This window comes from Chenopodium album, chromosome 20, assembly GCF_948465745.1.
Source record: "Chenopodium album chromosome 20, dcCheAlbu1.1, whole genome shotgun sequence".
Taxonomy (NCBI): domain Eukaryota; kingdom Viridiplantae; phylum Streptophyta; class Magnoliopsida; order Caryophyllales; family Amaranthaceae; genus Chenopodium; species Chenopodium album.
The window spans coordinates 38,997,901-39,018,914 of NC_137853.1; the positions used below are offsets into that span (position 1 = coordinate 38,997,901).

The window sequence follows — 21,014 nt, forward strand, 5'->3', positions numbered from 1 at the left end:
GAATACTAAGATTTCAGAAAGAACATATATTTTAGCACAGAATTGGAAAAATATGCAACAGTAAAGAAAAACAAACATATCAACTACAAGAACCATATTTCATACAATGATTTTCCTCTGAAATATTATCAATTTTTAACATTCTGCTAAAAAAGCTACAAATTCATCAATGTTTTTGTCAGAACTTCCACCTTCATCAACTGCTTCTTTAGCCAACTTCTTCCACTTACTCAAATTCTTCTTAATCTCTTCACTTTTCTCACCCTCCATGACTTCCCTAATGCATTCCTCTAATTGCTTTCTTTGCACAACCCCCTTGCCATCTACCTTGGCTCTGACGCCGACTCCCCATATATCCTCCACAAACTTAGCATTAGTCCCTTGGTCTGTCCACTGTGGGACACCCACCACTGGCACGCCGAGGGACAATGCTTCCAGGATCGAGTTAAACCCACAGTGTGTCACGAAACATCCTGTCGCCTCATGGGCTAATACCTCCAGCTGGGATGCCCATCCTACCACAAGACCCTGCCTAGAATTTTCGTCTATGATCCCTTTTGGAAGTTTTGCTTGCTCTGATTCTCTTACCACCCACAAGAAATTTAGGTGGCTGTTTTTTAAGCCCCATGCTAGTTCTTGGAATTGTTCTTCAGACAATTCAGCTGCACTTCCGAAAGACACGTAGGCGACTGAGCCTTTTGGTTTGGAGTCGAGCCAGTTCTTGCATAAGGTTGTATCAGGCTTAAGGAGTTGGAGGCCATAGTCTGTGTCATCTTCTAGTCTTTTGTCAAGGTAATATGATGGAACTGTTGGTCCTATGGTTCTTACTTTCCACAACTTGGCCATCCAATCAACGACCTAAATAAAGAGACATGTATACGAGTTAAATCATGTTTAATATCAACATCAACGTTACTCCCAATATCTCTAAAGACACTCTAGCTTTAGACGGGTTAGGATAAAATCAAACGTGCAATACAAGTTTGGAGTGATAAAAAGGGACCACCCTGTAACTAACATTTACAAAAAAAAAAAAAAAAAAAAAAAAAAAAATGTAACTAGGTCACATTTGTGGACCAAACATTAGTATAGGATCATTTACCTCTTTCTCCATATCATAGAAGATATTGCACAACACCCAATCTGCTTGATCAATATTAGAGAACTGTCCCAAAATCACATCAAACCAAAACGGGTATGACCCATAAGTGTGCACGAACGACGGAGCCTCCAACGGATGGAGCTCCGGAGCCCCAGGAACCGAGACTTTAATCGAGTCAGGACCCGTAAGAGGGAGCTGGATCTGCCCACGTTGAACATGGTAGTAAATGCTGTTCACTGTACAAGACTGGGTGAAAAACAGCCCAGCAACAAGCCCAAATTGCTTAGCAACATCCAAGGCCCAAGGTAAGAACCCATCATATATGATCGCTTGAACCGGGTCACCTTCCTCTTTTAGCTTCATAATAAGTTGGGCCAGAGATTTAGCCCCATTGACCCGAAGACTATCCAAGTAGGCCGCAATAGACTCCGGGTGGTTACCTCCATCATCGTCGTAGCCATCGGATATGGATCGAATTTGAATCGGTGGACCAAATTGGGTTTGGATGGTGGTGGTTTGCATAGATTTGAAAATGTATTGGGCTGTGATTAAGGTGGGCTTGATGCCTTTGGAAGCCATTCGTTTTGAGAATTGGAGCATTGGGTTAACATGGCCTTGGCCTATAAACGGAAACACAAGAACATGTGCTTTATGAGCCTGTTTAGTAACCTCCATAATGACTGACTCTGATTTCGGAGTTTTTGAATAAAAATAATTATTCGTCACCTTTGTTTGGTACGTAGTTTGTCAAAGAAATTCGATTTCTTACTGTAACAAATGAATTCGGGGATATGAAATTCTTTGTTGGGTGATGAATGGTGAAGGAAGGAACAGCCATGTTCTGATGTTCAACGATATATATCTAAGTAGATAAAGTAAATTAATAAGTTGTACAAATTGCATTATAAAATAGCAACACCTAGGTTAAATTCAACAGATGCCATATGTGACATTAGCGATGACATCAACAATTGTATTAAATATTGGAGTAATTTAATTTTATCTCAAATGTAGAGTTGACGAGTTGTATAAAATTTGGAAACGAAACTACTAATTAAGTACCTAGTGACACTAGTGTTTGTCTTAGTCTCGTAGACGTGTTATTTTAGTAGTAAAGTACCACCTTCTTAGCCGTCGGGAATGAGCCAATGATAATCATGTGAGAATGTCGAAAAACCTTTGAAGTACAAAACGTTACAATCGTGTGATATGTTCAATTTTTAAAAATTTATTAATTGCAACATTATTGTTTTTGAAATATTTCGTTTGTCTATTTTATTTCAAGGTGAAATCTATAATTATTTCTTTTGATTAAGGTGATTGTGGTGTAAAAACGACAAAAATTTGACAATTTAGTAGGGTTATTCTTTACAAATTAAAAGAAACCATACTAAATAATGTGATTAATTTATACAAGTGTTAACTTTACTCGACATTACCGCATTCAATAATTGTCTTTGGTATTTATGGGGTAATTATATTTTGAGTCAATGGAATAAGATTAACTTAACATTGAAATATTGCAATAAAACTTTTCGTAGTCTTCTAACTATTACAAATAAGCACTATTCTATGTAAGAGTTAGTTTGACACTTTGACACACATGAAATTTGATTGTTAAAGAGAATAGAAATGTGATAAAAATTACTCATAAATGAGTTGTAACATACAAATACAAAGTTATTAATCCTCCTAGATAAGCCACACTTTATATCAATATTACATCATATCAGCTTCTAACATCCTGCTAAATAAGCCACAAACTCATCAATATTCTTATCAGAACTACCACCTTCATCAACTGCCTCTTTAGCTAACTTCTTCCACTTAGCCACATTCTTCCTAATCTCTTCACTTTTCTCACCTTCCATAACATCCCTAATACATTCCTCTACTTGCTTTCTTTGCACAATCCCATTCTCGTCTACCTTGACTCGTACACCAATTTTCCATACCTCTTGTACAAATTTCGCATTAGTCCCTTGGTCCGTCCACTGAGGCATCCCCACTACAGGCACTCCGAGGGAGAATGCTTCAAGTATCGAGTTAAACCCACAATGTGTCACGAAACACCCTATCGCCTCGTGGGATAATACCTCTAATTGAGAGGCCCATCCCACCACAAGACCATGGTCCGATACTTGGTCGATAAAACCCTTAGGAAGTTTTTCTTGTTCTGCCTTTCTAACCACCCACAAGAAGTTTAGGTGGCTGTTTTTTAAGCCTTGTGCTAATTCTTCGAATTGTTGTTCGGATAATTTTGCCGCGCTACCAAAGGATACGTAGATGACGGAGTGTTTTGGTTTCGAGTCTAGCCAATTCTTGCATAGGGTATCTGGATTGATTAGCTGAAGGCCGTAATCTGTGTCATGTTCTAGTCTTCTGTCAAGGTAATATGATGGAACTGTTGGTCCTATTGTTCTTACTTTCCACATCTTAGCCATCCAATCAACTCCCTAAGAAATTAATCATATTAAAGCATACGTTAATAAATGACGATCAATATATATATAATCATATTAACATTAAAAACAAGCATAGTTTCATGATCTATATGATTTATACAAACATTAAAATTGTTTATATAGTTTATCTGTTTCCTTAAAGTCGTACAATTAACACATATAAGAAATGGAGAAAGTATATATTATTACAACAATTATACAGAATCTTACGACTTTTTGGATAGAAGTGTGAGAACAAGGCCTTTGAAATATGAGACAATTCTGTTCTGTTATTTGCCAATAAGCTAGCCAATCATTTGAGTAGGTGGAGTTTGGAAGAGAGTGTGGTCGAATTGTAAACTACTTTGCATAAGATAACAATTCAAATTTCAATCTTATCTAGAGTTTAAAGCTCCTTTAGTGTTTGTATTTCACCTTATATAAGTCCGACTTATTATTATGTTTGAACTTTCATTAGTTGAATTTATTACGGAGTATCATTTATGAGCTTATATTCAATTACTAACCTAAGAAGTATACATTATACGGAGTATTAAGCTTTCATAATTTTATTTTATAACTAGTTAGTAAAGTTGATGAATAGGTTAAATATTAAGGGCATCTTCACATTTACTGAATTGAACTGAACTGATAGCTGAACTGAACTGATTGGAGCTGAACTGAGTTAGACTAAAATATTTTATGAGAGAAGGAAATTGGGAGCTGAACTAAAGTGAACTGATTGGAGCTGAACTGAACTGAACTGAAATTAAGTAAATATGAACATGCCCTAAGATTATATTGTTTTTTTTTAAAAAAGAAAAGTAGACATGCATGATTAGACAACAAGCCTAAAAATAGGTCAAAACAAGCCATTTTTTGGACATCTTTAGGCCAAGTACTTACCCTAAAAAAAAAGTCTCTACGAATTAGATATTTTAATACCTAATGCAGACAAAATTTGTTTCTAACTAGATACTTTTCTGTTTTTTTAGTTGACACCGTTTGACTTTTACACTATTCACACACTACACTTTGACTCGTTTTGTGATTTATAGGTACGATAAAATATAATCATGTGGGATCTTGTTTCAATCGTCTATATGTATATTTATTAATATCCACTTTTTATAATTTTACGATGATTGAAGTTATTAGGCATTAAAAACATGCGTTGACTAGCGTGGTGTGGTAATAAAAATGTGTCAACTAAAAAAACAGCGAAAGTATTAAATAAGTAGCAGATAAGTAATTAAAGTGCAATCAATTAGTTCAATAACAAAAAGGTGTGGACCAAAACACTTCATACAAAAGGTTACGTACCTCTTTCTCCATCTCATAGAAAATATTGCACAACACCCAATCTACTTGATCAATATTTGAGAACTGTTCCAAAACCACATCAAACCAAAACGGGTACGACCCATAATTTTGCACGAATGACGGAACCTCCCACGGGTGGAGCTCCGGAGCCCCAGGGACCGAGATGGTAGTCGAGTCAGGGTCCGAAAGCGGGAGCTGGATCAACCCACGTTGAACATGATAGTAAATACTATTTACTGTACAAGATTGAGTAAAAAACACCACCCCAATAAGCCCAAGTTGCTTGGCCACATCCAAGGCCCAAGGTAAGAACCCATCATAAATTACTGCCTTAATTGGGTCCCCTTCCTCATTTAACTTTTTAATAAGTTGGGCCAACGTGTTCGAACCGTTGGCCCGAAGGCTATCCAAGTAGGCCGCGGTAGACTCAGCTTGGTTATAACCACCCTCGTCGTAGCCATCAGAGATAGGTCGTACTTGTATTGTTTGGCCGTTTTGGGCCGTAGTGATGGTGGTGGTTGGCATTAATTTGGTAATGTAAATGGTTGGGACTAATGTAGGCTTGATCCCTTTAGAGGCCAAACGTTTCGAGAATTGAAGCATTGGGTTAATGTGGCCTTGGGCCGGGTATGGTAGAACAAGAACATGGGCTTTATGGGCTTTTTTAGTGTCCTCCATGATGGTTGTTATCGGAGTAACCAAATTTGTGTGCAAATAATAAGCGTTAAGATTTTTTGAAACGGAGATGGTACAAATGATGGAGTTGTTTTAGTTATGGGAAAAATAAATGTACATATGTTGTTTCAGAGGTTATTAGGGTTGAGGGAATGAAGTGTATTTATAGGGAGGAAATTAGTAGAGCCTTGTGCTAGCTACTTGGAGAGTACTTCACCGCAAACAAATTCCCTGACATCAGTGGTGATGTCATTATGTTAATATGACAAACTATTTAATTACGATTTACAAGTAATTTTTATTCTAATAAATTAAATAATACCCTACAAGTACAAAATGAATTGATCAACTATACTATCGTGGAAGAAAACTACATTATTTAATTGTGTCCTAGTCACGTGGTATGCTTCAAAATATCCTATGTCTAATCAATTAACATATACTAAAAGCGAATCTAAAATGACACTTGTCGTAATATCATTAACAATTTTCCCGTCCATTTTACTTTTCGTTTTTACGAAGATTCTTTAAGAAAATCATTTTACTAGTATAATAATGAAAAATATCTTTCTTCCAGTTAAAATTCTTAACAATAATAACTCTCCATATAAACCCAACTAATATATTTTTATATTTACTTTTGAATTAATATTATGAGTATAATTTTAAAAAAAAAAAAATTCAATACAATAATAACTCTATAAAAAAATTAATAACAACCGTGCATTTGCACGGGATTTAAACTAGTGCTTTATTATTGTAGAAAAAGACTTTTAAGATTGTCTTCTACTCATTGGATTTTCATTTAAATGTCCTTGAATTTATATTATTGGCAAACAAAATATAATTTTGTACGGATTACAAAAGAATGAATGGAAGCCCAGAAAATTTTATATTTTACTTTATATTTTATTTTATTTTATTTTTGTAATAAGTGAATAAGGAGAATGGATTATTATATTGAAACATTCCAATATATTCAAAATGGCAATTGTAATCAAACATCTAAAAGATACAAAATGATAAATAAATAAAAAATAGAGTAGAAAATAAATACCAATGTATGTCATTGGCCAAATTTGGTCACTGGAGCTAAAATAGAATCATTTGATGGAGAATTGAAGATTTTTGACGTTGATGGATGAAATCGTAATAAGCCCAGCTATATTGGCTTTTAATGTGAGAGAAAATGGCTCTAATTTTTATCTCCATTTAACACAAACTATGAAATCATTTGTTTCATTGAGAAAATTAAAGATAATACCAGTGGAAAGAGATGATATCTCCATTTCTCATTTTTAGCTTATTGTCTAAAGTAAGGGTGATTTACAACGATATACAGTTAACATTCACCAGCATCTACCATACGTCCATACATGATAATAATTTTTTAAAAATTGAACAGTACAATTATGCGGTCAAATAGTACATAGTATTAATAATTTAATGTACTATTTAATATTATAATGGTACCATCTATCATGTATGTTTCTGAAGGTATCGAACTCATGGAAGTGGGTTTATTATTTGTAAAATTTGCATTGAACATCCGTCTTTTTTTTTTTTTTTCTTTTTTTAACCAGAACACCCATCTTTTTAGTCGACTAGTGTTATTTATTTATTTTGTTGAAGAATGAAAAAGAAAAAGAAAAAAGTAATGTAAAAAGTTGATCTAATGGAGAGGAAGAGAACACAAAAAAGAGGTGCAAAAATCCCGATTTTCCCAATTTGAAATCGAAATTCCCACTATTTCGTCTCGGAAATATGTAATATGTGTACAGACCCGACCTTATGGTGTTTATTTGTGGTTCAAGGTGAATATTTTGGAAGCATTGATTAAAATCTGGTCACGCTTCTCGTCGAAGATCAAGAAATAAAAAATCTTCAAAAAGCATGGATTATAGCCTTCAATTTTGGAAATTTTTGACCTTTTTTCGCCTGAAAATAAAAATTGGTGAAATGTTTACCATGGTCCCTAATATTCTCCGGGAGTCCAATTGGGTGGGTGAAACCATCCAATTTGCTTTAAAACGGTCAATTTACCCGTTCGAAACTTGCACCGATTTCGTGCACTCAAGCCTACAACGGACATTTATGACAACATTTAATGGTTATTTATGATTCCATACGTCATTATATGACCCTAAGATGTATCCCCTAGGGCCTCAAGACTTTCGCCACCGGGCCCCGTAACATCAAAAATTCCTCAAAAAACGTGGATTATAGCCTTCAATTATGGAGTTTTTGTGACCTTTTTTCGCCCGGAAATAAATATTGTCGAGATGTTTACCATGGTCCCTAATATCCTTCGGGAGTCCAATTAGCTGGGTGGAACCATCCAATTTGCTTTAAAACGGTCAATTTACCCGTTCGAAACTTGCATCGATTTCGTGAACTCAAACCTATAACAGACATTTATAACAACATGTAATGACCACATATGGTTCCAAACGTCATTATATGATACTAAGATGTATCCCTTAAGGCCTCAAGACTTTTTGCCACCGGGCCCCGTAACATCAAAAATTCCTCTACAAAAGCATGGATTAAAGCCTTAAATTTTAGAATTTTTTTTACCTTTTTTCGCCCGGAAATAAAAATTGGCGAGATGTTTACCATGGTCCCTAATACCCTCCGGGAGTCCAATTAGGTGGGTGGAACCATCCAATTTCCCTTAAAATGGTCAACTTACCCGTTCGAAACTTAACACCGATTTCGTGAACTCAAGCCTACAACAGACATTTATGACAACATTTAATGGTTATATATGGTTCCAAACGTCATTATATGACCCTAAGATGTATCCCGTAGGGTCTCAATACTTTTCGACACCGGGCCCCGTAACATAAAAAATTCTTCAAAAAGCGTGGATTATAGCCTCCAATTTTGAAATTTTTTGACCTTTTTCGCCCGAAAATAAAAACTACCGAGCTGTTTACCACAGTACTTAATGCCTTCTGGGAATCCAATTGGATGGGTGGAACCATCCAATTTGCTTTAAAACGGTCAATTTACCCGTTCGAAACTTGCACCGATTTCGTGAACTCAAGCATACAGCGGACATTTATGACAACATATAATGGTCATATATGGTTCCAAATGTCATTATATGACCCTAAGATGTATCCACTAGGGTCTTAAAACTTTTCGCCACCGGGCCCCGTAACATAAAAAATTTCTCAAAAAGCGTGGATAGCCTTCAATTTTGGAATTTTTTGACTTTTATCGCCTGAAAATAAAAATTGGCGAGATGTTTACTATGGTTCTTAATACCCTCTGGGAGTTCAATTGGGTGGGTGGAACCATCCAATTTGCCTTAAAACGGTCAATTTACACGTTCGAAACTTGCATCGATTTCGTGAACTCAAGCCTACAACGGACATTTATGACACCATATAATGGTCATACATGGTTCCAAACGACATTATATGAATCTAAAAAGTATCCCCTAGGGTCTCACCGCTGGGCCTCATAACGTCAAAATTCCTCAAAAAGTGTGGATTATAGCCTTCAATTTTGGAATTTTTTGACGTTTTTTCGCCTGAAAATAAAAATTGGCGAAATATTTACCATGGTCCCTAATACCCTCTGGGGGCCCAATTGGGTGGATGGAACCATCCAATTTACTTTAAAACGGTCAATTTGCCCGTTCGAAACTTGCACCAATTTCGTGAATTCAAGCTTATAACGGACATTTATGATAACATGTAATGGTCATATATGGTTCCAAACATCATTATATGACACTAAGATGTATCCCCTAGGGTTTCAAGACTTTTCGCCAACTTGCCCTGCAACATCAAAAATTCCTCAAAAAGCGTAGATTATAGCCTTCAATTTGGGAATTTTTTTTGACTTTTTTCGCCCAGAAATAAAAATTGGCGAGATGTTTTCCATGGTCCCTAATAAACTTCAGGAGTCCAATTGGGTGGGTGGAACCCTCCGATTTTCCTTAAAACGGTCAAATTACCCGTTTTCGTGCACGCCTCTTGTATTGGCTATAAGTTTTCACGGGGCCTGTACGTAGTCGAATAATGGTCATACATTGGTCGAACCAATATTATATGACCCCTGAATGCATCCCCTAATGTTTGGACGATATGGATCTCATCGAAATACCCAATTTCAAAAAAGCAATCGCCCCGATTGAAGCAATTAATAGCCTCCATGCTACTTGGTTGGATTTCTGTCGTCCAAGTCATAGGATGGCGGTTTTAAAAACTCCCACTAATTAGTGTAATGGTCTATTGCATGTCAACTCTAGCTATATGGTCTATTGCATGTCAACTCTAGCTATATGGTAATATGCTTAGGTTGCTCAGAAGACTCATAAGTAGTACGTATTTCAAACACCCGGCTCTGAAAATGTCTCTTGGGCATTGTATCGTTAATGCTCTTAATAAGTAATTACCCGCATAATATAGCTCTTTGGGTTAACCCAGTTACCATGTCTTTACCATAGATTACCTTCCAAAATCCAACAAATAAAGGATCACAACTGCTCTAGCTAGCAACAAATGGTAAGACTCACATTTCACCCACAATACATGCAAATTATTAAGGGAAATCCTCAAAAATTGAAGACAGTACAATTATGCGGTCAAATAGTACAGAGTATTAATAATTTAATGTACTATTTAGTATTATAATGGTACCATGTATGTTTCTAAAGGTATCCAACTCATGGAAGTGGGTTTATTATTATTTTGTAAAATTTGCATTAAACATCACAATGTACATACTACTATCAAACTTAAGCAACATCTTTAACACAATAAACATGAATTTAAGGTGCATGCTAACATTTACCTAAAAAAGCTACAAACTCATCAATATTTTTATAAGAACTTCCACCTTCACTCATTGCTTCTTTAGCCAACCTACTCCATTTATCACCATTTTTCCTAAACTCTTCCTTTTTCTCACCTTCCATAACTTCCCTTATACATTCCTCTAATACCTCTCTTTTCACAACCCCTTTTTCATCCACCTTAGCTCTTACACCAACTCTCCAAACATCCTCCACAAACTTCGCATTAGTCCCTTGATCAAAACACTGCGGTACACCCACCACCGGTACTCCAAGGGACAACGCTTCAAGTATCGAGTTAAACCCACAATGTGTCACAAAACACCCTGTCGCCTCGTGTGACAAGACCTCTAGTTGTGAGGTCCATCCCACCACTAGGCCTTGTTTCGAGGTTTCGTCTATAAACTTCTTTGGTAGTTTTGATTGTTCTAGCTCTCTTACAACCCATAAGAAGCTTTGTTGGGTGTTTTTTATACCCCATGCTAGCTCTTCGAATTGTTGTTCGGATAACTTAGCTAAGCTTCCGAAGGACATGTAAACAACGGAGTTTTTCGGCTTGGAGTCTAACCAATTTTTGCATAAGGTTGTGATCGGCTTGAAGCGTTGGAAGCTGTAGTCTTTATCATCTTGCATTTTTTTGTCAAGATAGTATGATGGAATTGTTGGTCCAATTGTTCGTATTTTCCAACCCATTTTGGTCATCCAATCAACGACCTATATATACAAATAACAATAATAAGTTAACACGATACATATTAGCTGTCACGTAACGTTGGAATGTTGGATATTATCATTACCTCAACCCCTCAACATAAATAATTTACAAAGTTACAATACACAGACTCTAGATAGTACAAGGTCTATATTTTTACTGGGCCATAAAAAGTCACACCTTATTTAGTACTTTACTTTCACTATATATCAAAAGTTGGTCACACAATATTAACTAATTATATAAACACAATTTTGAGCTGGCATATTTTAATATTTCTCTTTCACTTATCGTTACTTTTTTTGTTCTTTTAGTTGTTTTGTAATGACTCGACATATTTGCCAACGCACATTTTGAACATTTATATTTAATGGGGTAATTAAAAATGTATAAAGAGAACGTAATTAACATACAAGTACTTTATATATTAATTTTATCATGAATAATTAGCAAGTGTGATAATGTCAAAAGTCGAAAACGGTGGAGGTGGAATTATAGGTTGTAGGACAAAAATGTACCTATCAAGCAATCAATTATTTGGGATATTGGTGGTCACGTTAATAGACCAAACATAAAAAGTATAATCATTGAATTTTTGTAAATGTTCAAGTGTTGGACATACCTCTTTTTCCATCTCATAGAAAACACTACACAACACCCAATCCACTCTACCAATATCAGAAAACTGCCTCAACACCCAAGCTAACCACTCCGGGTGCGACCCGTTCGCAACGAACGATGGTGCCTCCGATGGCTGGAGCTCCGGCACCCCCGGAATCGAGACCGTTGTTGGGCTTGAACCCATAAGAGGGACCTTAACCAGCCCACATTGTACATGGTAGTACACACTATTAACTGAACAAGACTCAGGAAAGAACAACACCCCACTAAGCCCAAACTGCTTAGCCACATCCAAGGCCCAAGGTAACTGCCCATCATATATAACCGCCTTAACTGGATCACCTTCCTCGGCTAACTTCTTAATGAGTTGGGCCAGTGTTTTTGGGCCAATGGTTTTGAAACTATCCAAGTAGGCTGTAATGGACCCAGCCTGGATGAACCCACCTTCGTCGAACCCATCGGAAATGGGCCGTACATTGATTGGTGAGCCATAATGGGCTGTGATCGCGGTCGTGTCCATCATTTTGGAGAAGCAAAGGGTTGGGCTAAAGGTGGGCTTGATGCCTTTATGAGCTAACCTTTTGGAGAATTGTAGCATTGGGTTGATCCTGCCTTGGCTTGGGTATGGAAGCACAAGAACATGAATGTGGGCCTTTTGGGCTTGGTTAGCATCTTCCATATTTTTGGTGTTTTTGAAGTTGAAGATAAAGATGAAGATGAAGTGTTTTTTGGTGTGATGAAAGTATGAAACTAATGATTTATGTAACAAATGTTTATGGAGTTATTATTTGCGTACAAGCTTAGGACAGTGGAAGTTTTTGTATATACTAGTGAGTAGTGAACCACACGTAATTGTGTTATAAATTAAGCCACGTACTTAAGGATTTTTTTTTGTTGGTGTACTTTGACTTTTGGAGGAAATTGTTTGTCACGTTTTTTGATTTTTGGTAAATAATTGTTTGTCACATTTATTCTAGCTATTTGGCTCTTTGCAATTTTGCATGCATTGGCTATAATTTACTGTGTTTTATTAGGAGCCCACGGCCCCCACCATGGTTGTATAATGTATTATCTCTTTGTTAATGGAAATTTATTTATTTTTTTTCACTATTCACATAATCGCATATTCCTTTGATTCGAGTGAAAAAGTATCATGAGATTGTGGGATCAAACCTCTCTAAAAGTGTTTTGAAGAGGGATGTAGGACGTGGATCGGCAACCATAAAATGCCTTAAAAAAAGTATATTAATTTTTTTCTATAATACCAAAAACATAATTGCGGTTACGTTTGTAAGAGTACATGTTATGGCTTGCTAAGGCATCTTTGCTTTAATAATACAGTAACAGATATGATCTACTAACATCCACCTAGAAAAACCAAAAATTCATCAATGTTCTTAACTTCTCATGGTATGGTGTAAAGCGTGACAAGCTAACTTATCGTAATACTGCATAAATAGGTGCATAAATCACTTGTTAATCATGCAAAAATATTCTTTTCACAACTAATACAGTATATTTTAATCTTGCTATCAGATTAAGTCTTGCAATTAATTGACTTGTTCCTTCGTTAATCTGTTGATTGATTTACACAATTACAGTTGTCCAATTAGGTTATACAATTGTCAATTCCACCTATCTATTTTGCACTAATACACAAAATAGCAATTGAATGTTTGAATGACAAAGAAAAGGTGAAAAATGTAACATTCCTTCCCCCCGAATTTGGAAGATTATTCAATATTTAAAAAGCTGAATACTATGACTATTTTCGCCTTTACAACCCAAGCAGAAGAAAATTTAAAACTGATCCTGGACAACGAATTCCTCTGCGGATACAATACTAAACTACAAAAATACATTGTTTAAGAAGAGTGAACAAAAATGATCTTCAGCTATCTTCCCTTTCTATCCCGAAGGAAAAAATGATTCTTTTGTAGAAAGAAACCAAAAAAAATGGGCAAAGTTGAAAGAAAATGGTTTGGAACTTCAACTATAGAAGATAAGATTCAACAACAGTTCGGCCAAACTTCTCCTGAACATCTTTTGGAGTTTCGATCTGTGCAAAACACATAACAATAAACAGCAATGAGGAAACAGTGATGAGAATTCCCCGACCATGGGAGTAAAAGGGGAAACGGGGATTGCAAGCTAAATCTACTACTCACCGCATTTAACGCTTGGAAAAGAGCCTTGACAGTGTTATGTGGATTCCTTGAACCGATAACCTAAACAGACAAGAATAATACACGTTCATAAGCAACGCTATATCCACCAGAATGGTATTGAAAAGGCAGGGTTATTGATCTAACAAAATGCATCATTAAAGATTTTAAATTTTATCTCCCTGTGTTTAGTTCCTTAAAAGAGAAGTTGGGGAGAAAAAGAAAAAGGGGGAACGGAGGTGAGAGGAGAAGAATAAACTGAGGTTCTTCGAGGAAAGTATTTTCCACCGTTTAGAAATCTATGTTCAGCTGAAAATTATTGTGTTCTTCCTTTTGCAAACAAATTGCAGACAAGGGGGAATCCTGTGTTCTTGGAAAATTGGAAAACAATTCCATCCAACCAAGACAGCCTAAAGGCCCTGTGTAATAGCTAATAAAGCTGATACATACCTTTGATTTGACATTTTTAAAGCCAGCCAAGTTCAAAATTGTGAGTACAGTTTTGCCAGCCTTCATTCCCGTTGCAGTTTTTGCAGGCCATAGATAGACCTAAGATAGCATTCAGAGCATAACATGATATTCAGTGAGCATCAGTTCACAACAAAGTGAATTTGTAAGCAAAGTGCCAAAGTACGAGTACAAGATTGCAAGAAAAAGAGAGGGGGAACCTTTGTTTTCTTGTATGTAGTCTGTATGGCATGTGCAATTGTATGGTCCTCATATCTATCAATGTAATGGAGATTCTGAAAGCATTTCTCATATGCCTGTTCATGTAAACGAAAATAATAGTCAGATGTCATCCAATAAAATGGCATTACTACAACCCTGCATAAAAATACGGTGATAAAAAATAATAGCAGGTCACAATAATGAATAGGTAAATGATGGTTCATAAACAGACATAAACTACTTATTCTAGCTCAGTAAACAGACATACAATACTACTGTAACATCAAATACCAGGAGAAATGATCAACCAGTCATAGTATGTAAATTTATCAATAACAGTCAAAAAGAGTCAGTACCATGTATGTGCTTCCTCAACAACACCTCAATGCATAATCTTGTCCGGTCCAAAAATATTATATACATTTAGTTATATAACATACATATTCCCATCTTGAGATAAAAAGGCTCCCATTTTCATTCCATTATAACTATTGGTGTTGAGTTATTTAACACTAATACTAACACCAACACCAGCACCAAAATAGTGTAATGGTGTAATACTAAATACACATCATGATGGAATGTTGGTAAGTAATGAGTTTGAAAAATAACAACACTGATGAAGATGAAGGCTCCATGCAGCTGAAATGCCAATATATTACTGGAACCATCTCTAGCAGTTTTCCACAACTAATAATACAACATACCAAACTAGCCACATCATTGAACCAAACTCATTTTTAGGACTTTATAAGCCTATTGATAAACCTCTTATGGTTCAAAACCAACTTATATGACCCTAGAGGATACCCCACACATTCACTTCAATTTTGGAAAATTTCCCAAAATTGGCCCAAATGCGTGGATTATATACTTCAGGTTTGAAAAAAAAATTGACTTTTTCAGACCCAAAAAGAATAAAGGCCAGGGTGCTTCCCTTAGACCCCAAGACACCCCGGGAGTCTATTTGGGTGGTTGGAAGTTGGAACCATCCACTTTTGCTTTTAAATTGCCAATTTACCCGTTTACAACTTACGCATAATTCATTAACTTAACGCTACCAAGAGGACTTTATATACCCGACTAGTGGTCAGCTGGTCATATATGGTTCAAAACAATGTTATATGACCCCCAATATGCATCCCCTACAATCTCGAGGTTTTTGGACACCGGGTCCCAAAACCTCTAAAATTGGTCCTATGTGTGCATAACCTTCAATTTTAGAATTTTCCGCACCTGGAATGAAAAGTGGAAGGGTTCCTCCCATGGATTCCACGGTTCTTTGGGAACAGTGTGCCACTAATTTTGACTGGATCTTAAATTTAATTGTTGGAAATTTATTGTTTCACAAATGTAAAAACTGGCAACAATTGGTTTGAAAGAAAAATTTACACCATGGCCCTTGATGACCAAGCGCATATCAACATTACACACTTGCTGAGCTCTACAACTACAGGAAAATCAACAACAACAATTCCTTATTCGTACTACAATACTGAATAACATGACTCATGTCCTGTATAACAGCAATTGTTAGCTGTAAGATAATTTATAGTTGCATATGGCCATGATTATGTGTCAAACCTGACAACAAATTGTAACAGTATTTAAATGAAGGAAACTTGCATTGACAATTAAACAAGTCATCAAAGCCAACTTGGAGAATCATTTAGCAACTAAATTACATACCTTCTGAAGTGCTATAGGTATTGCTGGACCTTTAGCTTTGGCATAACCAACTACACCATTATAATTCCCACATGCTATAATTGCCGTGTACTTGATCACTTGACCACCCTAGAGCGTGAAGCCCAGTTAGAGAAGAGATTTTAACCAGCTAAGAACAGAAAACTAATAGAAGGGTGCAATTATACCTTTGTCACTTTGCACGTCCGGTTCATATCAATCAATTGTGCATCAAATCCCTGAAATTCAATGCCAAAAAGTCACTTCGTTGATTGTCACATGACTCACATACACTAAATAGACCAAGCTATGCAATCTTTGTTGTACACTAAAATTTCTGTCAAAAGGACATGAAAAATGATTTGACCTATCAAACTACTACATTACAGCAACAACTCGCCACCAAATTAAGCTATAATCATTATTATATAACTAGCATCTATCCAGCTAATTTAGTTTATAAACTTACCAGTCAGAATACTGTCAGGAAATATAAATCCCCATATCAGGAGGTTGTAACTCATTCAAGTAAATGTGATAATCATATGCGTTGATAAGATATCAACTAGAATTTTGAACTGAACACTTTCAACACAGACGTTTAAAATATCGGACTAATATGAGAATATTAATATCATAAGAATAAATTCTAAAGCCAATACAGAAGAGCGCATTTTAAGCTAAAGTCAATGTAGGTATTTTTGCAAAACGTCTGTATAAGGTGGCATAGGATTGAAATATCAGTGCGATAAAGATGAAGCTGACACTTACTTTCCTATACATTGGTGTTCTTTTCTTCTCTGTCAAGGAATTTCTCTCCTCTGCAAGATCTCTAATTTCTTCTTCCAAAAGTTTTCCTTTCCTTCCAAATGTATGATCCAATGCTGTTAATTTTTCTTCTAGCATTTTGTCAATAGCATTAAGCTTCTCCAGAAGTATATCATCTCTCTCTTTCATGTCATCAAACTCTTCTTCATCACTATCATCGATCCTACCTTCTATCATTGACTTTTCTCTCTCAACTTCAACATCATTGACGACTTCTGAAGAAGGCAATTCCTCCCTGTGAATAATTCCATAATTGGCAGGATCTTTAGGATCAAAAGTTTCCTTCCACTCCACCAACCTCATAGCCCTGTTCAATTTCTGGGCAAGAAGAAACTTGTCTTTTCCAGTGGCTTCCTTGAAACGATTGATCAATTCTCCAATGACTCTGTACTCCAGTCGGAGACGGAAATGCTTCTCCTCAAACTTATCAATCTTTTTCATCCATTTCAAGCCATCATCAAAAGTTCCTGTGAGATAATTGATAATTTAGGCACAACTTCATAAAGTCATGCTCAATTCTCATGCATAGACAGAAGCCAAGGCCACACAGGTGACATATTTTGACTCTTACACCGTCCAATAAAGCAGATCCTAAATAAACGACACACATCATTTGGGGAGGGGGGGGGGGGGGGGAGGTACTTTTAAAAACTCTAACAATATTTCCCTCTTACAAAACTGGAATTTCCAAAGAATTTTGTGTACAGTCTCCGGAGATATTTGGTTCAAGCGCTGAGGGGGCTCAAACATTTGACCATCTCAACCTCCAAGCTCCTGTTTTTGGTAAAACATTTTCTAGGTAAGAGCCTTAGAAGTTTGCCTCTGAACAGCTGTTCATCAAAAGCTACTAGCTCAAGTTTATTGATTTTATTTTTTAGGCAAACTCAAGTTTATTGATTCAGAAAGCTCTTAACACCTTTAAACAGTTACAGCTAATAACAGCACTAATACAAACAGTTTGTCAGATATTCTTAACAACTAGCTGGCCAAATCATCAATTACATTCAGCTGTTTGTCATTTCATATTATAGCAGGCCTAAGTTTGATTATAAAAATGAATACAAAGATGGTATGGATAAAAATTGTTTACAAAAATGTCTCTAACTTACCAATTCTAACTTCTAAGTATGATAAAACTACATAATAATGCAACCCAGACTTCAGCAACTATTCAAAGTAAATTTTTACACAATAATAAATAAATAAATTACAACTCCTTGGGTTAAGCAGACCATATGCAGAAGTTGAGAGCCAATACACTTTCGAGAATTTTGAAAAAAGATCATAAATATACTTTCTTACATAATTGTCCACACTCCACATTAGTTTCTGTATCTCCAATATTTCCAGATAGCTACTACAATTTTTTGTATCTATTTAAGCAACAATCAATTGTTTCATATAGGTTTTGCTACAAGTTCAATGCATGCATCGTCTTAGGAGATGATATGAGCTAATAAACTAATAAGAATTGAAAGGATCTAAATTTTCAGGTTCTGATTAATCAAGCAAAGACAAAAAAATTCATAATAGCAAAAACATATTGCACTAAGCTACACAAAGCAAAACTATGAGTGGTAACATACCATACACTGAATTTTTTTACCACCTCAAGAAATCATTCTTCAGAAATGTAAGAAGATTAATTTAAATTTCCCTGTCCTGTTTCCACTATCTAGCCTCTATAATAATAGAAGCTTCATGAAAGCATTGCAAGCTTTCATAACCCACAAAATATTCATAACATACAATACAATCTTTTTGAACCCACTGCCTCCAATCCCAAATAGCTACACTAAGGGATGCCTTTTTCGAAAAATCCTTCAATCAACTAGCTAGCATATTACTCCAGAAAAGTATTAACAACATATTTATGAGAAATTCAATTATTGTCCCTGTTAACACAACATTACAAACTTATCCCAAAAGGTGCTGTAATACTCAAAATCCAAAAGCTTCTACGACAACTAATAGCAATTACAATAGCTACTATCGCCAAAGATGGTCCAATCCTACTCAATTTGACAATTGTCCATATCAGCACATTATTGCAGGATTTCCCCAAACGAGGCTTTTAAACCATCTAATACTTACTATGACACCTAACAACAATAACAATATCTACTTTCACCAAACAGGGTCTATTACTACTCGATTCAAAAGGTCCTAATTTACAAAGCACCAATAAGCTTCCCATACAACTAAACAACAGATTGTCAAGACATTCAATTATTATCCATATTAGCCAACAATTCCCCAACAGGGCCCTAACACCTAACATCCAACAGCTACTACAGCAATTAACAACAATTAAAATAGCTACTTTCACCAACAGAGTATAATTCTACTCAGTTGGTTGAAACACTATCTTATAACCCCAATGCCGTTGATCGTGGTTGCAGTAATTGGTGTCAATTTGTAGATCCTTCAATCAACTAGCACATAACTCCATACAAGAAACAGACTATCGTCCAGACATTCAATTGCAGTCCATATTAATAATCCGTTGCGCCATTTCCCTAAAATGGACTCTTAACACCTTTTACACCTAACATCCAAAAGCTACTACTAGCTACATTCCCCAATCATGGTCTAATCCTACTCAATTTTCTTTTAAAAAAAAAAAATCCTAACTTTCAAAACAACTAATCTAGCTTTCCACCCAACTAAACAAGAGATTGGAAAGACATTACAACATTTCAAAATTTCCGAAGTAATCACAATAGCTACATTTGCCAAACATGATCTAATCCGACTCAATTCGAAACCGTTCTCAAACCTTAATTTCAAACAGAACAATCGAAAAATGACAAATTAATAACATAATCAAGACATAAAGAATAGAAATAGAGAAAAGAGACCATACTTGAGGTAGCAAATTCCTTGAGCAACTCCTGATAACGATTAAACTTCCTTTCAACCATCAAATTAAACTTCCTAGTCTCCTCCATAACTTGAGGATCTTCAGCTTCATCATCTTCAGAATCCGAATCACTATAATCATCAAAACTGGGATCCCATTTCACCTTATCATGCATACCATAACCCTTTGCTTCTTCCTTCTCCAATTTCTCAATCAAAGGATTAACACCCATCCAATCCTCCTCTTCTTCAGCTGCTTCATCAACGACAATACCCGCTTTTCGCTTCTCTTCTCTCTCCCTATGCTTCATCCTTTCTGCTTCATTTTTCAGGTTTTGGAGTGCCTGCGCCATTTCATCTTCTCCGTCGTTGTAATCGGAAAAATGGCGGATTTGTAGAGGAGATTTGAATGTGGGTATTGAAGAAATGGGTCGGAAGAGAGAGAATGTACGATAATGGTGATGATGATGTGGGGTTGAGGTGGGTTTAGGGGTTAGGGTTTTGGTGGAGATTAAGCGGGATAGCCATGAAAATGGAGGTTTGCTCATTGTGAAATTTTGGTTAATTTTTGTGGGTTTTGGGTTTAAGGATGGTTTTACTCCATTGTTTTTCTGGGTTTGTGAGTTGAAGCTTTTGGGAGAAAGAGAGAGAGAGAGATAGTTAGGGTTGAACTGTTGAAGGTAGTGAGTGACGAACAGATGATGGTTGGTTCAGTACTTCAGTGTTTGGGTTGATCAGAATCTGGGCCCAAATTTTAATCGACTCGGACAGACCCTATGAGGCTATGAAATTTTTTTGGTGGAGGAGACGAATCGAAGTGACATTGGGTTAAATAACGCCTTGGCTCATCTTGAGGTATATTTGGAGAGGTACGACATGAAGGCTACAATGAATAAGGCAAGACATAAACTTGACCAAGGTATAGCACAAGGCATGATTATGAGGGTCGAGGGGTATAAAGTTATGGAGTAAGGTATGAATTATTTGGGTTTAGAGTTTTGGAGACCAAATAAGCTTCATAAGGTCTCTTAGAATCATGAAAAGCACCTTGATAATCTAACCTTGTTAAGTCTAGAATGTTTTCCACACGACTAATTTTTTTTGAAGATTTCAAGAC

At 36.0% G+C, this 21,014-nt stretch overlaps 4 protein-coding genes across 4 annotated transcripts; all 4 read right to left on the reverse strand.

Moving 5' to 3' along the window:
- Positions 1-120: 120 nt before the first annotated feature.
- LOC145599005 (mogroside I-E synthase-like) lies at positions 121-1,777 on the reverse strand. Its single transcript, XM_081655416.1, has 2 exons — positions 1,103-1,777; positions 121-858 (listed from the first exon to the last, which is right to left on the reverse strand). Exons 1-2 carry the CDS (start codon positions 1,775-1,777, stop codon positions 136-138), a joined length of 1,398 nt encoding a protein of 465 aa, XP_081511542.1. The 3' UTR covers positions 121-135.
- A 995-nt stretch (positions 1,778-2,772) lies between these two features.
- LOC145598580 (UDP-glycosyltransferase 74G1-like) lies at positions 2,773-5,661 on the reverse strand. The gene is made up of 2 exons (XM_081654950.1): positions 4,870-5,661; positions 2,773-3,558 (listed from the first exon to the last, which is right to left on the reverse strand). Exons 1-2 carry the CDS (start codon positions 5,545-5,547, stop codon positions 2,839-2,841), a joined length of 1,398 nt encoding a protein of 465 aa, XP_081511076.1. The 5' UTR covers positions 5,548-5,661; the 3' UTR covers positions 2,773-2,838.
- Positions 5,662-10,219: 4,558 nt separating this feature from the next.
- Positions 10,220-12,594, reverse strand: LOC145598626 (mogroside I-E synthase-like). Its single transcript, XM_081655002.1, has 2 exons — positions 11,689-12,594; positions 10,220-11,068 (listed from the first exon to the last, which is right to left on the reverse strand). The coding sequence occupies exons 1-2, from the start codon at positions 12,364-12,366 to the stop codon at positions 10,343-10,345; spliced, it is 1,404 nt and encodes a 467-aa protein (XP_081511128.1). The 5' UTR covers positions 12,367-12,594; the 3' UTR covers positions 10,220-10,342.
- Positions 12,595-13,382: 788 nt separating this feature from the next.
- On the reverse strand, positions 13,383-20,643 carry LOC145598268 (uncharacterized). Its single transcript, XM_081654598.1, has 8 exons — positions 19,902-20,643; positions 16,979-17,502; positions 16,396-16,446; positions 16,211-16,318; positions 14,521-14,616; positions 14,303-14,401; positions 13,856-13,915; positions 13,383-13,746 (listed from the first exon to the last, which is right to left on the reverse strand). Exons 1-8 carry the CDS (start codon positions 20,443-20,445, stop codon positions 13,681-13,683), a joined length of 1,548 nt encoding a protein of 515 aa, XP_081510724.1. The 5' UTR covers positions 20,446-20,643; the 3' UTR covers positions 13,383-13,680.
- Between the last annotated feature and the right edge of the window lie 371 nt (positions 20,644-21,014).

Excerpts from the sequence above, each read along its gene's own strand:
- LOC145599005 (XM_081655416.1), bottom strand. The coding sequence starts at position 1,777 with ATGGAGGTTACTAAACAGGCTCATAAAGCACATGTTCTTGTGTTTCCG. Across the intron at positions 859-1,102 it reads TCTATGATATGGAGAAAGAG|GTCGTTGATTGGATGGCCAA; the intron begins GTAAATGATCCT and ends CTCTTTATTTAG.
- LOC145598580 (XM_081654950.1), bottom strand. The coding sequence starts at position 5,547 with ATGGAGGACACTAAAAAAGCCCATAAAGCCCATGTTCTTGTTCTACCA. Across the intron at positions 3,559-4,869 it reads TCTATGAGATGGAGAAAGAG|GGAGTTGATTGGATGGCTAA; the intron begins GTACGTAACCTT and ends TTAATTTCTTAG.
- LOC145598626 (XM_081655002.1), bottom strand. The coding sequence starts at position 12,366 with ATGGAAGATGCTAACCAAGCCCAAAAGGCCCACATTCATGTTCTTGTG. Across the intron at positions 11,069-11,688 it reads TCTATGAGATGGAAAAAGAG|GTCGTTGATTGGATGACCAA; the intron begins GTATGTCCAACA and ends TTGTATATATAG.
- LOC145598268 (XM_081654598.1), bottom strand. The coding sequence starts at position 20,445 with ATGAGCAAACCTCCATTTTCATGGCTATCCCGCTTAATCTCCACCAAA. Across the intron at positions 16,319-16,395 it reads GGACGTGCAAAGTGACAAAG|GGTGGTCAAGTGATCAAGTA; the intron begins GTATAATTGCAC and ends TTCACGCTCTAG. Across the intron at positions 14,402-14,520 it reads CTACATACAAGAAAACAAAG|GTCTATCTATGGCCTGCAAA; the intron begins GTTCCCCCTCTC and ends ATGCTATCTTAG.